Source organism: Caretta caretta, chromosome 11 (assembly GCF_965140235.1).
Source record: "Caretta caretta isolate rCarCar2 chromosome 11, rCarCar1.hap1, whole genome shotgun sequence".
NCBI lineage: Eukaryota > Metazoa > Chordata > Testudines > Cheloniidae > Caretta > Caretta caretta.
In genome coordinates this window covers 65267093-65282772 of record NC_134216.1, presented here as the reverse complement: position 1 = coordinate 65282772, position 15680 = coordinate 65267093, and the positions used below count along the sequence as shown (strand labels likewise).

The window sequence follows — 15680 nt, the reverse complement described above, 5'->3', positions numbered from 1 at the left end:
GGTTTGCCCCAGGAGGCCTGGAGGTATTGAAGAAACAATGTATTATTGTTAAGTTTTGTGATGCAGTTTCTTTTTTGGGGAAGGGTTATGGCACACAGCAGGAGTGTGTGCTCTCTCCTTTAATATCTCTAACTAGAGTCAATTCGTGAAGCAGAGCTGTTTCCTTCTAATCTGGCATTGGCATCTCGGCTGGGATACCCAAAGGAGGGGATTGCCTGCCTGCTGTTTGTGACTGCTGTGTATAGTGTAAAATAAACAAGTTGCCCCAAGAACATACCCAGAGGTAGGGTCACTGATTCCTCCTCCAACAGGAAGCTGACCTGCAAGGCCCCAATATCTGTTATGGATGGGCAGCAGGGCAACAATACCAATCTCTGGTTCAGGTTCTCTTACCTGCTGCTCCAGCCATGTGCTCATCCACGCTGAGCAGCAGCTCCCATGCTGCGGGCTGAATGTCCCCATACATCTCCTCTGTTAGAATAGGAGCTGCCTTGATTAACAGTGACAAAGGTGCTGGGGACAGGCTCATTACCTAAAGAAAATGAAAGTGTATTTCATAGCAGAGTTGAGTAAACTATTGTTAGCAAACAACATATTCACTGATTTTACCCTTTTATCTGATCACGAATTACCCACAGTGTCTGGTTTTAGCAAATTAAATTAACCTGATATGAACATATCACACTTCGATGTGAACATATTTCAGCCTGCATGCTGTTAGCAAACTATTCATCTTGACTATCTGCTGTTTGTTAATTGTGGTGTGCGACTGGTTCCCCAAGCCCTGGGCTATTGTTGCTGCTCCCTGACGCAGTGACTGAAACTCTGATAAACTACAAGAAGGGAAAGCAAAGGCTTTTCAGGTTGGCAGCACACATGCTGCTATAAATATTCACACAAGTCTTCACAAACTGCTACTGCAGCAAATTCACAACTGGTATCTAAACACTTGCTTTTTTTAACCCGTATTATTTGAGGTATTAAAATACCCAGACACGTAAAGTCATGTTGGATTAACTGTCCTGTGGGCCCAGGGCTATTAGATTTTGTGGGGCCTCTGTATAGAAGTCTTTTTCCAAATTTCAAACAAAATGATCACAATTATGGCATCAAGACTACTAATGCTATTCTAAACTTTGCCTTTTGATTAACATAAAGCTGTTCTGTGGTTACATTTCAGTCTTAAAACATGTAGAGTATAGTTAAGTTAATTCAAAATAGCCTACTTCTTATCTTAGAAAAGCTATTATATTAGTTTCTTTCTGGGAGGGAGTTTGGATGCAGGAGGGGGCTCCAGCCTGAGGCAGAGGGTTGGGGTGCAGGAGGGGGTTTGAGGTACAGGCTCCGGCTGGAAGGCACTTACCACAGGTTGCTCCTGGCCAGCAGCACAGCTGGGCTCAGGCAGGCTGCTTGCCTGCCATAGCCCCATGCTGCTCCTGGAAGCAACCGGCTGCTGGCACTTCTCTGCGCACCCCTGGGGGGAGGCGGACAGCATGTCTCCATGCACTGCCCACGCCCGCAAGTCCTGCCCCTGCAGCTCCCATAGGCTGGTTCCCATGGGAGCTGCGGGGACAGTGCTGGGGATGGGGCAGTGCGCAGAGCCACCTCCGGTCTCCCCCCTCCTGCCACAAGCCACAGAGACCTGCCAGTAGCTGTCCGCTTCAGGAAGCGACGTTGGGCCATGGCATGCAGGCAGTCTGCCTGAGCCCTGCTGCGCTGGGGCCCTGGGCTGCAGCCACCAAAGCTCCTGCACTAATTCGGCCATGCTTAAAGGTAAAGACTCCAACTTGGGGTTCTTTTAACTGCTGCTCCAGCTCACTCTTTGGCACGTCCTACCCATTTTGGGGATGCCGTTTACTTCCACGGGTATTATTCAGGAGTAGTCACGCACTCCAACTCTTCCCACTCCCTGCACAGGCTCAAGGTTCCACAATCCTTTCTCCTCTCACTGCTAGGGTGACCAGATGTCCTGATTTTATAGGGACAGTCCCGATATTTAGGGCTTTGTCTTATATAGGCGCCTATTACTCCCTACCCCCTCTCCCAATTTTTCACACTTGCTGTCCGGTCACCCTACTCACTGCAAACCCTCCTAAAGGGCAAGGCAGAACCTAGCCTAATCAGCATGTCACTGTGGTAGGAGATATAGTAGTACCTGCTGTCTGATGTATTTCAACATTCCAGAGTCCTTTTTTCCTTCCAAGTTGATATCCATTACTCTCTTCTTCAGAGACGGAGTTCTCAGGCATGATTTGTCCAAGCACTGAAAAAGAAATGGAGTTCAGTTATCTGACAATCTCTGAGACACCAAATTTGTAAAGCCAGGAAATCTAATTCAAGTGGATTCTGAAGCCATGGTTCTGAAGCTGTCCACATAAGGCCTTATGTTCTGACAGTGTTCAGCAGCCAGCAAGCTGGCATAAGTAACCCTAATTCTAAAGGTTTAAAAAAAATCTATTTTTAATGTTAATTTCCTTAATAAGATCAAGGCCAATAAGCCAAGTCAGAAATTTGAATGTGTTCCCTGAAAGTGCCCCAGAATACTCTCATAAAAAGGTTACAACGGTGTGCACTGTAGAACACAAGTGTTTTAATATAGTTCAAAGTCAAGAGTCCACAAATTCCAATCTAAAACCATTCTAGCCAGGGAGTTTGTGACCCACTGCACCAGTACATCAACTGTTTGTTCTCTTCCTCTCAGGGAAACATAAGCAGCAATAGGTACCTGGACACGAATTTACGGCTGCCTGAAAGTCAAACCAAGCTGATCATCATGTAGCCCAGTGACAATGAGAAACGGGATTTACCAGCAAACCTACTGTTGCCAGCTATGATATGTTCAATATCCAGAGCACCACAGTTTCTCCTGTGTATTGTGTGGCTTTAGCTTTTCCTTCTAATGGTGGTAACCTATCAGCTAACACAGGGGTTCTCAACCTGGGGGGTCGTGACCCCCAAGGAGGTCGCAAACAGGTGTTAAGCATTGCAACCATCCTGGGCGTCTCTTATTGCTAAATGAAAGCGTAGTTTCAGCTAGATCCTGGCTAGATGATTGGGAGTTGCCAGAGTGGTCACAGTATGAAAAAGTTTGAGAACCACTGAGCTAACACATAAAAAGAAATGGATTAGATAGAAATAAATGGCATATGGTTTTTTCCTATGTAAAGATCCCCATCTTTGTGTGTGTATGCACAGATGCCTTATTGTCCAGTGACCATTTCTTTATCTCTATTGTTTGATAGCCTTTACTCGTAAGGCATGGGCTATGAAATCGTATAGCTTAACATTTTGCACTGGAATTCAGTGTTTGAGCTGAAATAACACCCAAGAGTGCAGAGTAAGCTCTTTAGCTACTGTTCATTTACTCTGCCATATGCTCATCTCAGGCCTTTCGGCTGGCAGAGGTGACAGAGGTGACAATTCTAGAGGTTGCTTCCTTTCCTTGGTGCTTAACTGCAGCATTGCAGTTTGTGTCAGGCAATGTGAACATATGAACACAGTTTAGTGTTCTGAAGAGCAGCATTTCTGCATTCTTTAATTTGTTTCCTCTCTGCTTTGTTCTGTATCAATATATCCATTAATCCAAGTGGACATCTAATCACCTATTCTGTGACAGGGAAATGTTACGAACTTGCAGAGCAAAAATTTCCACCCACGGGGATGCTGAAATCTTTGCACTGATGAGATAAAGAAGTGAATTTAACAGTGCCAAGGATACAAATACTTCTGCTTCCAATTAAGGGGTATTATTATCACTTGAACATTGGAATGACTCCTACAAGACTCCTATATTACATGTATTCAGAAAATCTGCATCTGGTCTGTTTCAGCTCAGGAATAAGCAGCAATAGGTACCTGGACACGAATTTACGGCTGCCTGAAAGTCAAACCAAGCTGATCATCATGTAGATCATCATTCAGCCAGTTATGATCATCATTCAGCCAGTTATGGGCCCTGAATGACCCAAGTACTTCAGCATGTCACAAGCTTAGGTACCTTGCTGAACTGGGGCTATAGTCTGGGTGGTATTTACTGGCCTTCTCACCTCCTTCTGCTTTTTGCCTCTTGCCACATTGTTCAGCACATTGTTTTCTCGGAGCGAGTCCACAGTGTCACCATACAGCAGTTTGATGGCTCGGACCAGGCGAGCACAGGAACGGCTGTGGTGGAGGTAGCAGTGCGGGTGGCAGTAATCAATGTGGGTACATATGAAACTCTGCTGGTTGCACAGCAGGATCATGACCTGGAACCCAAAGAGGGGAGTGGTGAGTTACTCAAAATTGAGGAGCGCTAGTTTGGTGGTGAGAGAATGCCCAAGATGACCAGCGTTCCCCTCATTTCATGTGAAGACTGTTTTGTCACTGACACCGGTGAAATAAAAGGGGAGGGCCAGGGTTAGAAACTGTCATATATGTGACCATCATTAAACGCTGGCAGCCCCACCGCAGATTTGAGTCCATTCCTTTCAGGGTGGGGAGCATTAGGGTATCCCCTGTTCCCAAAATAGGAATAAACCCAGCCCCCTAGGTTGACATCTGAGAGAGAACCTTCTAGGGGCTCCTTGCAGCTGCTGCCTCTGAAGGGTAGGAGCAGCTCCTGCGGCACGTGGGCACTGGAGGGAACTTTCAGATCCTGCGCTGTGGGTCAAGACATGCACTAGTGAACCCCAAGTACCTAGCAGTGAAATACCCAAAGCCAACAGAGGGGGGGCACTCACCACACATTTGCCTGCAAGAGGGGAGGTGCTGTGCATTAACAAACCCCCTGCCCAAAATAAGACAGCTCCAGCACTGCCAACCCCAAACATTCAAAATTCATGAATCAGGCCCCCAGAAATCGTGAGGTGGACTCAAAAATCATGGGTTTTTAAATTATATATATTCTAATTTGCTTTTCAGCTTTTTACCTCACTTATGTTGATGTCAATAAGGAGCAACTCCACTAAAGTCAGTGTATTTACACCAGTGTAAAACTGGAGTGAGATCGGCATCTCATTGCTTGCTACGGGTCAGAGTCTGTTCCCTTCCTCGTTTTGAGCAGTGACTTACTCCACCAGTTGTGGCATTAAGAATACCAGAATTTTGCCTTACACAAGTTGTAGGGTGAAATGAATACCAACACAGTTGTGTACAGAAAAGGGCTTGAGCCTGGTGTTCCCTTTGAAAAAATTGTTAATAACTGTTAAATAAAGCAGGTTTACTCAGATAGTCTGGGTTTTTTTTTTTACCCTGGTTTTATTCCACAGAGCAAAAATATCTCCTGCTTATCAGAGATGCTGATCACTGCATGACATTAATTGCAGTACACGCTCCTTAAAATTCTCCAGGCTTTCATCTATGTGTACTAAATACCAGACAGGCACAGGCACAGAAATATTTTTAGCTCCCTCCAATCTATGCCTTACATTGATGAGTGTGTCTATCCTCCCATAATGGGAAAATGTGCTACTGCCCTCTACACCTTGGTGGCCAGATGCATATGATCAAGTCATCCACCAGTGACTGCATCCTTTAGTGTCTCATACTAGGAGTCAAACAAATGTACTGATATTTCGAAGGTGGGTGTGATCATAATTGGTACTACAGTAGTGCCTGACAGCAAGGATGGACTAGTAGTTAGGGTACCAGTTTAGGATTGGAGAGACCTCGGTTCAATTTCCTGGGAGACCTTGAGCAAGTCACTTGCGTCTGTCTGAGTCTCAGTTCCTCATCTGCAACATGGGGATAATAGCACTGTTATGCTGTGAGGATAAATACACTGAAGACTGTGAGAAGCTCAGATGCTATGGTCATGGGGGCTATATAACTCAGGTGAATCCTGTCTTCTTTTTAACTGAATTTACAGTTTGCAAAGGTACCCAGATTAGGAACTCTTACGGTAGAGAGATAGGGCCCAACTGAGATTGCAGCTCCACTGTGTTAAGTGCTGTACACACACATATCAAGGGGTGATCCCAGGCCAAAGAACTTATCATCTTAATAAAGGAGACAGACAAATGGTGGGAGAAACGAAGTATTATCTCCATTTTACAGATGGGGAGCAGCCACCCTTTAATGGCTGCAGCCTACAGACACTTTAAAGCCCTAATGCTACGCTAACTAAGCATGAATTGTGAACAGTTTACCACTACTGTATCATAATCATTCATTCTGAAACCTGAAAGTGCTAGGTCTGAGAGCATCATGAGGGTCCTGTACTTACATGCAGCCACGACATGTTCCGATGGTAATTCTCCTCCGTGCCTGTGTTACTCAGCACTTCAGGCTCAATGCTGGGCTCACTTGCACTCCAAGGGCTCCCTTCTTCAAAAGAAAAATACCCCAAAATGTGGTGGTTTTCACTGCTACCCATGTGTTTAAAAGCTAGGGAAAGTACTTGTAAGACAGGCCAGCCTTGCTGAGACCAATCACAGTATACAGAACCTGCTGTATGACATAGACTGCCTTTGGAACCCTCCTCCCTCTTGTCATCAGCTGGACTGGCAATTACAAGCACCATTCTCAGTCACTCTTAATTTGCCAACTAGTCAGTGGTGAGCATTGTTCCCATTTTTGGGAGAGGGGAAGGAGCAAAAACAATGGAAACAAATTCCTTGCATCACTAAGATGCTGCAAATTGTCGGTTCAATGATCTGCATTGACTGGGCTCTGTGGTTAAAACCATCAACAAAAATCCAGCCCGAAGTGGAATCAGCCTGCTGCTGTTGCCACCACCAGGTAATGTCACCGTTACTTGCCCATGAGAAGACACTAATATAAACGGGGATGAAAGGGGAAAAAAATCCACACTCTGTGCACGCTAATTCTAGAGAACTAGGGCAAGGGAGAGAACTCTGACTTGTCACTGAACTGATCCCAGTGTTTCCGGCAGCCACTTATTGCTTAGGGGTCTTCCATAATGCCCACGTTTTAGAACAGAAGTTGCGTTTGGAAACATTTTACCATAAATATCATTAGGGGGTAGCTCTGGTTTAACTCAGGTTCGTCCTGTCTTCTTTTTTCTTTTTCAAGTGAATTTATGATTTGCAAAGGTATCCAGATTAGGAACTAGCTCTCCTATTTATCCACAAGAGGTACAGCATGAGCAAAGCAGACAGGGTCAGAAGGGCTTCTGAGATTGGGAGATTAGTTCAGCCCTCAGGCTTTATCCAATCCTTGACATCTTTGTTGATGTCCCTATCACTTTGTGCCAATTGCAATGGAGATTTCTTGTGATGTGGAGTCCATTTTGTTTCCATCAAATAAATGTATAAGGACTAATTTTTTGAAGACGGAGGCCATTATATATAAAATAATTTTACATTCTACATATATTAATAGATATCTATTACACTCTCAAATGACATATATGTCTGGAATATTATATGATATAATATAGAATATAAAATGTACACACATATAATATCATACAATATAAAATGTGCATGTATACATATACAATATCTACTGTCATGGATAATAAAATATCATATATAATGTAATGATATTTTATATATATATATTACATATAATGGCATATATATATATATATATAATATGATTTGTAAATGTCATATATCTATATCATATGATTTGTGTGTGTGTACCTCCTCCTAAGCACAGCATGAATTTGGCTGCCAGTCTGGTAAATGCCAGTATTTTAAGAGTTCATACACTAACACTGAGATTTAAATTGACAACCTTTGGGTGGAACAGAATTTACATTCCAGTGTGCATCAATGGCAAGATTTGAACTCTGGCCTTCCTGGGTGTTAGCTTATGCAATCCATGAAGAGGAAAAGACAGCTGCTTAATTCAGAGAGATGGAGATTTCTCCTACTCTAATGAATCTTTATATTTATTTATTGTTTCTGGACCTGCTTTAATCATTTCAGAATCTGGATGCTGCCTAATAGCCCCGCTCCCTTTTTAGACCATCTCATCTATGTTACCTATGTCAGTGACAGTGTCCCTGCTGTGGGACAGCTGCAGCTCCTCATTCTCAGACTCTGAGTCCTGCCGTGATAACTTGGTGCTCTTTAGGCTGCCGGCCCGGCGAATGCTGGACAGGGAACCCCCCTTCTTCACCCGGAAACTGCGGGTTCCTTTAATCTGGAGCAAGCGGGAGCCTCCTATCCTGATCTTCCTGCTGGGAACTGTATTAAAAGAATAAAAGAGGACTTTTTTCCCCTTAATTTTCCCCCATTTTAAAAAACTCCTAGCCCACCCTTCCCCCTCCACTCCTTATTGTCAGCCTATATTGCAGCACCTTTACTTCTGTCAAGGAAAATGGGCAAGAGGCTCCCTCCAAAGCCAGCGCCAATGCAGCTCTATCGATCACTCAGTGTTGGATTCTTTTTACAGAAATGTACTCAGAATCTTCTTTCCTGGAGACATGTAACATCAGATCTGAGCTTGTTTATACTTGGGATTAACCCTGCTTTGACCACTCATGTCCAGCAAATGAGTAAACTGCACTGGTAGAAACCCCAAGCAGAGACAAGGAACACCACAAGTGGCACTGGTAGCGTTAATTCCTGCTTGAAACTCGAGTAGACTCAACTGGTGCCAACTGTGGCTTTCTTTGCTCACCCTTGGACTTTGCACTGGTGCACATACAACAGCTGCTGTCCACCAGTGGTTGAATGCCAAGTGCAGACATGGCTTCTCTGACAAACCTATCCTCCTGCTGATTCCAGGTCTGCAAACCCAGATCTGCCCCTGTAGCGGGATCACCTAGTTCATTCTCACAGCATTTGTGACTGCAGATAGCTAGCCTGATTCGCCAGATTAGTAGCACAGTACATGTTACTTCTTTGAAGTTAGATTTGCATAAATCCCTGTCTTTGCATGATACTCTTCATAATTAGAATGCTTTAAAGGAAAACCAGCATGTAGTTCCTCTCCTGCAGACAAGGCAGCAGCTTTCAGGCACTAAAAATACATCTATTGACACTGTGCGTTTCTGATGAGCACAAACATGAAATGGTTCAATGTTCAAAGCACCGATCATTTGCATTTTATTCTCCTCTTATTTCAAAGGCAAAACAATAGCAGCACATGAGTCCAAATGTTGCAACACTCAGTCATTAAACTGTTGATCTATTCAGAGAAGAACATACAAGATCACCTTTCGGTGCACTGTAGAGACTGGCCTGGTGTACACCTTTTGGTATAAAATAGGTAAGAAAAATATATAAAGGTAATTATATTTGGACTTGAAAAATCAGCCTTCTGAGTCTTGAAAATCCCTCTCACTTCCCCAGCTTTATATCCTCCTACCCTCACCCACAAACCCATTTTTGTGACTAACATCCTATTGACAGAATAGGGCTGGATGGGTCTCCTTTTTGGAACTAATCAGTGCTGCTCATTAATCAGCTGGACAGATCACTGTTGAGTGATTTGAGAATCTCCCTCCCAGTGTCTGAACTGAGACTTAACTCACAGCTGGTTAGATTCTGTTCAACCTCAGCACAGCTGGCTAAATGCACAGCTGTTTTGGCACACCTCGCCACATTTCATGAAGTCTGTAGAAACCTCTTAGCACACAATTAGTACATAAAACTTTCTGGGGGCTACCTGTTAATCTAAATTAGTACATCTATGCTTTGGACCTACCTGTAGCAGGTTAGACACAGTAAAATCATAGTTTTTGCATAGCTGTTAAGACAAACCTGGGTTGACCATCAAGCAAAGTAATTACCACTCAAGAGGAGATGAAAGGAAAGAAATGGATTAGTACTTGTCAAAGAGATTGGAGTAAAGAGGCCTGTCCTTTTGTCACTGCAGGTGAGAAAAACGTAATTACTGTCACACAACAACAATTTTCAGCTAGACAATTATAGATTCAGAAAGATGCCTTTGCATCTGCTATGTTTTAGCCCAGGTAAATTCCCAGTAGAGTAGGCTGTAGCCAGAGCAAAGAACACGTTAAAAAAATAATATCTTGTATTTGTTTAGCTTATTTCAGAACAAAATATTACAAAGCACTTTGCTAATGTATAAACTGAAATACAGCCTCCACATAGGGATCACTTTTCCCATCACTAAAATGCAGCTGCCTCTGGATGCAACATAGCAGCTTTGTAAAACTTGCACAGCAATACTACACCAAACCTGGGGGCAAGAAGTGAAGAAGGACCCCCATGCTTTACTGAAACGGCAGGGAGAATTTAGTTAAGCAGAATGAGCTGGAACTATTCTTGAGAAAAAAAAGATTTTACATTGTATCCAAAAGTGTGCAGCACAGTAACCATGCGGGGGGGGGGGGGGGGGGGGGGAGGGGGAACCCAATTCCATGTTGTCACCACCACCATTTCTTGCAACACCTAATGTTTCAAGGAGGCCTCCTGTTCATGTACTCTGCCACCTCAACCTTGCTATCCTCAGAAGATCTGATGGCATCACAGCACAGGGTGGTTGCAGGCAGTTGCTATGGAAGCCTTTTTAAAATTTAAAAGTTGTGGCCACCTAATACATAAGGGACTTCTCATCCTGATTTATTTGGCAATGTCAAATTCTGGAGACTTGTGCGTTCCATGGCTGCTACCAAGAGTCAGAAGAAAAGGAAGTGGGTTATATGAGAAATCTTCAAGATGACTCTGCAGTTTGATGGTAAGCTGCCTTCGCTATCAGTAGCTGTCCCATTCCATGTATTTTTTGAAGCAGTTTTACAAGTAATTCTTGGAAACGTTTCATATATGAATGTATCTACTTGTGAATGGAATCACAGCTCAACCATGAGCGTGAATGCAATACGGGCCTGATCCAAAGCCCTTCATAGTCAAGGGAAATCTCATGGTTGACTTCAAAGGCAAGCTACAACTGTGGATATGCTTCGATGATCTGCATTGTTTAGCACACAAGTATAATTCTTCACAAGATCACAAACCATAAATCCCATCCCTTTAAAAAAAATTGTTACAGAAAGTCTATGTCTTTACATGTCTGTTATGAAAGAGATTTTAAACAGTGTGCCTTGCAAATGTTCTACACTAAAACACACAAACTCGACTGCCATTTACAGGTAACTGTCCAGAGCATTCAGTCTCGAATAGCAAATGTCAAGTAACTACTGACTGCATATTGTATTGCAACACTTGTACCGTCATATAGTATGGGGATTTTGCATGAGATGGTTTTAAAATGGAAAACATTCTGCTGCCTTCACCAAACACAGTGAGCTTGAGCTTTGCTTGTACAGTACGCAATATGCCGGTAATATTAACCTGCTAGCCATCAAGAGCCACATAGGTAGGTGTTTTTCATGTGGTAGTAAAGAACCAAAAGAGGTCCGGGGTTAAACCAATAATTCTGTTAAATGCCGTGACCTCTGAACACAGGTAGGGATTTTTACATAAGGATCCTATCTTTTGGCCCATGTGTGGTTTTTATCCCACATTGAAGAATAGTATAAGAAAATACAAAAATCAGATCAAACACTGTTACTTCTAACTAAGCATTGCACCAAAAGGTACTACTGAATTTACACCATTTGCTTTTCAGAACCACTGTTTGGTTCTGCTAATATCATTACCTGGATGACTTAAAAATCTTTGTTTTTCCACACATAACATATGCAACATGGCAGTCTAAAGGTAGCTCAAAAATTATTCATGCCATGTGGCTCTATGGCTTCCTGCTTTTTAACACAGCCTATGGAAATGAAGAGACATAAAATACAGCATCACATAACAAGCCCTGACAACATAAAAGCTTCACTCTACTGACAAACCTTTCTTCTCTTCGCAGCCAGTGTCAGATTTGAGCGTGTGGCTGCTGCTGTGCAGGGAGTCTTTTGAATCTTCATTTTCATCCAGAATCCCAGCAAAGCTGATCTTCCTCTCATACCTGTGCCTGTCCAGCTCAGGGTCCAGACGCAACCTGCAGCTCTCCAGGTCCTGTCGCATCATGTGGACCACAGAAACATGTGAATAGCATAAGCTCTTATACTTTTCTCCAGCAACAAAGAATTATCATTATAGCAAGACCTGCCCTCAAATGGAAATCCTACTTCTACCATCTGGAACTAAATTTCCAGTTAACCTAATCCCTTCATAGCTAACCTACACTGACACATTTTCAAATCCTGATTGAATTTGGCTTTCAGCTACTGTATACTCAATGCAAGGGGATATTGTTCTGCTGGAAGATATTAATAGCTGCCATCAACTGGGCCTCTGATCTATAGACGATCACAGATCTGGTTAAAGACAATGGGTATGCTAATCACCCTTCTTTCAGGCTAAATGGATAGAGCAATATAATGCCCCTGTATGTACTGATATTTGGAACCACCAGGAGGGTACTGCCTGAGCCACTAGGCTACATGAACTGTGTGGTCAGGGGGATTTCCCTGGGACTGGTGACAAACACAGCGGGGATAGGGGATTGCTTGCAGCTGGCTATGTGTGCGTGTGTATGTGCGCACGCATGCGTCAGAGGCAGAAAAACAAAGAAAACGCCAGCAGACAGCAAGAGAAGAAGTCGTGAGCATGGCCCTCAAAGAGAGTAGAGAGACAGAGCTCCTTGGGCACAGAACTGACTAGAGAGGCAGACCTGTAAATAGCGAGCAAGGAAACTGCCTGCTGTTTGTTTCTGCTGCTTTCAAGAAAACAGGACTGTGTGTTCTTTCTTGGTAAACAAACAGGACAGCACCCGACTCGGATCATCCATTTCTCCTCCTGGCAGAAACAGCCCTGCAATGCCCTGAACACTGATGAACCATTCGTTCCAAAGCGGCAACATTACCCAATTATGCCAGTATTCAGATATACACATCCATTTCCCTTAGCAGAGACTGAAAAAAAGGCAGGTTAGACACATAGGGTTCTGTTTTCAAAATGGCTGGTGAGAAGCACATACAGTGAGTGCAGTTAAAAAGCCCCACTCGTTTATAATTTTATATACAACATCCACTTGATGACACTGATATCTTGGAGACTGTTCCGCATGAAAACCACTAGGGTATAGAAATGTAAAATGGCAGAGCTATTTGTCAGGCTTAACCGAGGAAGAGGTGTTATAGTAAATGAGGGGTAATCAATTATTTTTTGTCAAGATCCAAATTTCTTGGCCAAGGTATAGTCAAGGTCCAGACTCCGGAGAAAATAATACAAAAACAATAACAATAATGATAATAAGTAAATAAAAAGATTTTTGGGTCTGTTCAAAAGCATCTGGTGGTCCGGATTTGGCACATGGTCTGCCTACACACTACCCCTGCAGTAAACTGTCTTAAAACAATCAAAAAGGTTAATCATGAGGAAATATCAGTTTCTTATCTCACACTCAGGAGATTTCGTCCATGGCTGTACACCTGTAACTCCTACTGAAGTTATTGGGAGTTAATAGGAGTGTGTGACGTTCTGTTACATTAAAAGCTGCTTTGAAAAAAGTGAATTTTCCCGAACACAAAAACAAACACACAAACACACAAAAGAATAGAAACATTACAGACTTAGTGGTGCTGAACATGTGTAATTGCTTTGCATGAGAGAAATTAGACCAGTTACAGCCCTTAGAACACTTGTAGAACACTTTGCAGCCCCTCAGAAAACCACCTAAATGGTCCAACAGATGATATAATAAGCGATAAGAACAGATGACTTTTCCACTTGCTTAACAATCAGTTTAAGGCTGGATTTTCAAAGGAGCGTTTGGGGAGTTGGACACCTCAGTTCACTGGGAATTGGGCACATCAACTCCATTAGGCAGTGCTGAAAATCCCAGTTTAACTGGTTTAATCTGAACAAATGTGGATGCAGACTAGCTGAAAGGGTTCAATTAATCTTTCATTGACCCCCCCCCCCCCCAGTGTACCTTTGGCTTTACAAAAATTCCCACAACATACTGCTTGTGGTAGATGACCCAGGAACTGTGATCATTCAGATCACATTGCAACTGAAATGGTTTTGGAATACAAGGCAAAACTTAAAGCAAATCAGCCCATAGGCGCTGACTTCCCCTCTGCCCAGTGGGTGCTTGACTCCCCCACCCCGCCTCTTCCCACCCAGCCCCGCCCTGCCCCTTCCCCGCGTCTTCTCCGCCTCCTCCCCAGAGCGTGCTGCGTCCCTCCCGGAAAGTCCTAAGTGGCGCCAAACAGCTGGGAAAGGGAGAAGCAGGGACGCGGCGTGCTCAGGCGGGTGAGAAGGAGGTGAGGAGTGGGGAGGTTGGCTGCCAGAGGGTGTGGAGTGAACTGTTGGTGGGTAACCTGGCTCATCATTATTGGTTCAGATACAAACGGTTTAGTCCTCTAGTCCTCTAGTCTAGACAAGGCCCCACTGACATGTGTGGAATCTGCAAATGCTTAGAACATCTCGGAATCAACCGCGCATTTAGGGACCGGTTTCACTGCAGACGTGAGTCAGGCTCTTGTCCAGGTTGATGTCTGTAAAAAGTTGCTCTACTAGAAACTTGGCTTTATCAGTAACAACAACAAAAAGGAACCAAATCTTCATACGCCCAGTTCTCTTTAAAAGCACAAGCAAGCCAGAAAGTTTTCTTTGTGCAAAGAAACCCCCATTAACCCATTTCTAACTCAAAACACAACACTCCGTTCACCTTATTTCCTGAATGTTAGGGGCCATAATTGTTCAGCACTTGTATAAGATTCAAACTGTCAGGCTAATGCTATTATTTCTGATAGACTCTTACATAGTGAGACTAAGTTTCCTTCCAGCTTCACACTACAAAACAAGTCCTCCTCTTCCTCTCCCATAGCAGAGTTTGAAAACTTCTTAATCGGCAGCATTTCTGTGTGGCTCAAAGACACAGATCCCTACAGATCCTAATTACCCAGGATGTTCTTACTTTCAACATATCTGTTTTAGTAAGATGCATTTCCACCTCTAAGACCCTGTAGTTTTGTAACGCTGTTTTATAATGCTGCCATTTATTACATAGTGAAAATGTCAACAAAGAGCCACGCTGATTTCCTCCTTTTGGCTGATTCACTCCATTGGAGGTCTGTAAAATATTTTAGCAACCAACTTCAAACTCTAACTGCTGTGATGCCACATCATGTCAGCCTGTCAGGTATATTGCCATTAGTGACATACTGAGATTTGGGTCTAAGACTCTCATTAACATTAATGGAGATGGTGTGTCTTAATCGTTCAGCCTTCTGTGGAAACTTCACCGCAGTTAAATCCCTGCCACCAATCTATCCTTTTCATCAGGTGTATGAGGAAAATAACCTCATGGGAACTTCTTCATCTCTAATTCCTGTGGCTCACTTACCAGGAGAGGCTCAGTACGTGGTCTGGGCATGTAGGGAAAGGTCTCTCGAAGAAAGGTGGTGATCTCCAAGAGAAGCTGGCATGCTGCCATCTTCAGGGCAAAAGGACAACCACATTTAGTAGGGTTCACAGTGCCTGGAAATGAGATTTGCTTGGTAAGAGAAAACATGATACAAAATTTGGAACCAAGAATTGATGGACACACATGGTGCACGATGCAAGGTGCATATGAAAAAAGTGTTATGATTAAATTCTAGACTCCTATATTACTTTTCTAATATTAAAAGGACAGATCCATGCACATATCTATCTGTCAGCACAAATCCCATATACTGTGTGGTACGTTGTTATCAAAACATCTGCTAACTCGAAGTGATCTCAAAATATAAACTCTACATACAATACTATATATTAGCACAATACAGATTTAGAAACAGATACTCTTATGTCCTTTACACC

General features: G+C 43.3%; 1 protein-coding gene across 5 annotated transcripts in view; it reads right to left on the bottom strand.

The window, feature by feature from the left end:
* UNC80 (unc-80 subunit of NALCN channel complex) overlaps nt 1-15680 on the bottom strand; it is a 186892-nt gene that overhangs the window by 70435 nt on the left and 100777 nt on the right. For 3 of the 5 annotated variants that reach the window (XM_048869155.2, XM_048869156.2, XM_048869157.2), the window contains exons 25-31: nt 15223-15356; nt 11717-11882; nt 7932-8135; nt 6203-6303; nt 4047-4244; nt 2156-2263; nt 394-532 (exon numbers count right to left, since the gene is read on the bottom strand). In XM_048869155.2, the coding sequence (XP_048725112.1) occupies nt 394-532; nt 2156-2263; nt 4047-4244; nt 6203-6303; nt 7932-8135; nt 11717-11882; nt 15223-15356 (1050 nt within the window). The remainder of the gene's footprint in view (nt 1-393; nt 533-2155; nt 2264-4046; nt 4245-6202; nt 6304-7931; nt 8136-11716; nt 11883-15222; nt 15357-15680) is intronic. The other 2 variants (XM_048869158.2, XM_048869159.2) reach the window with 1 other exon arrangement.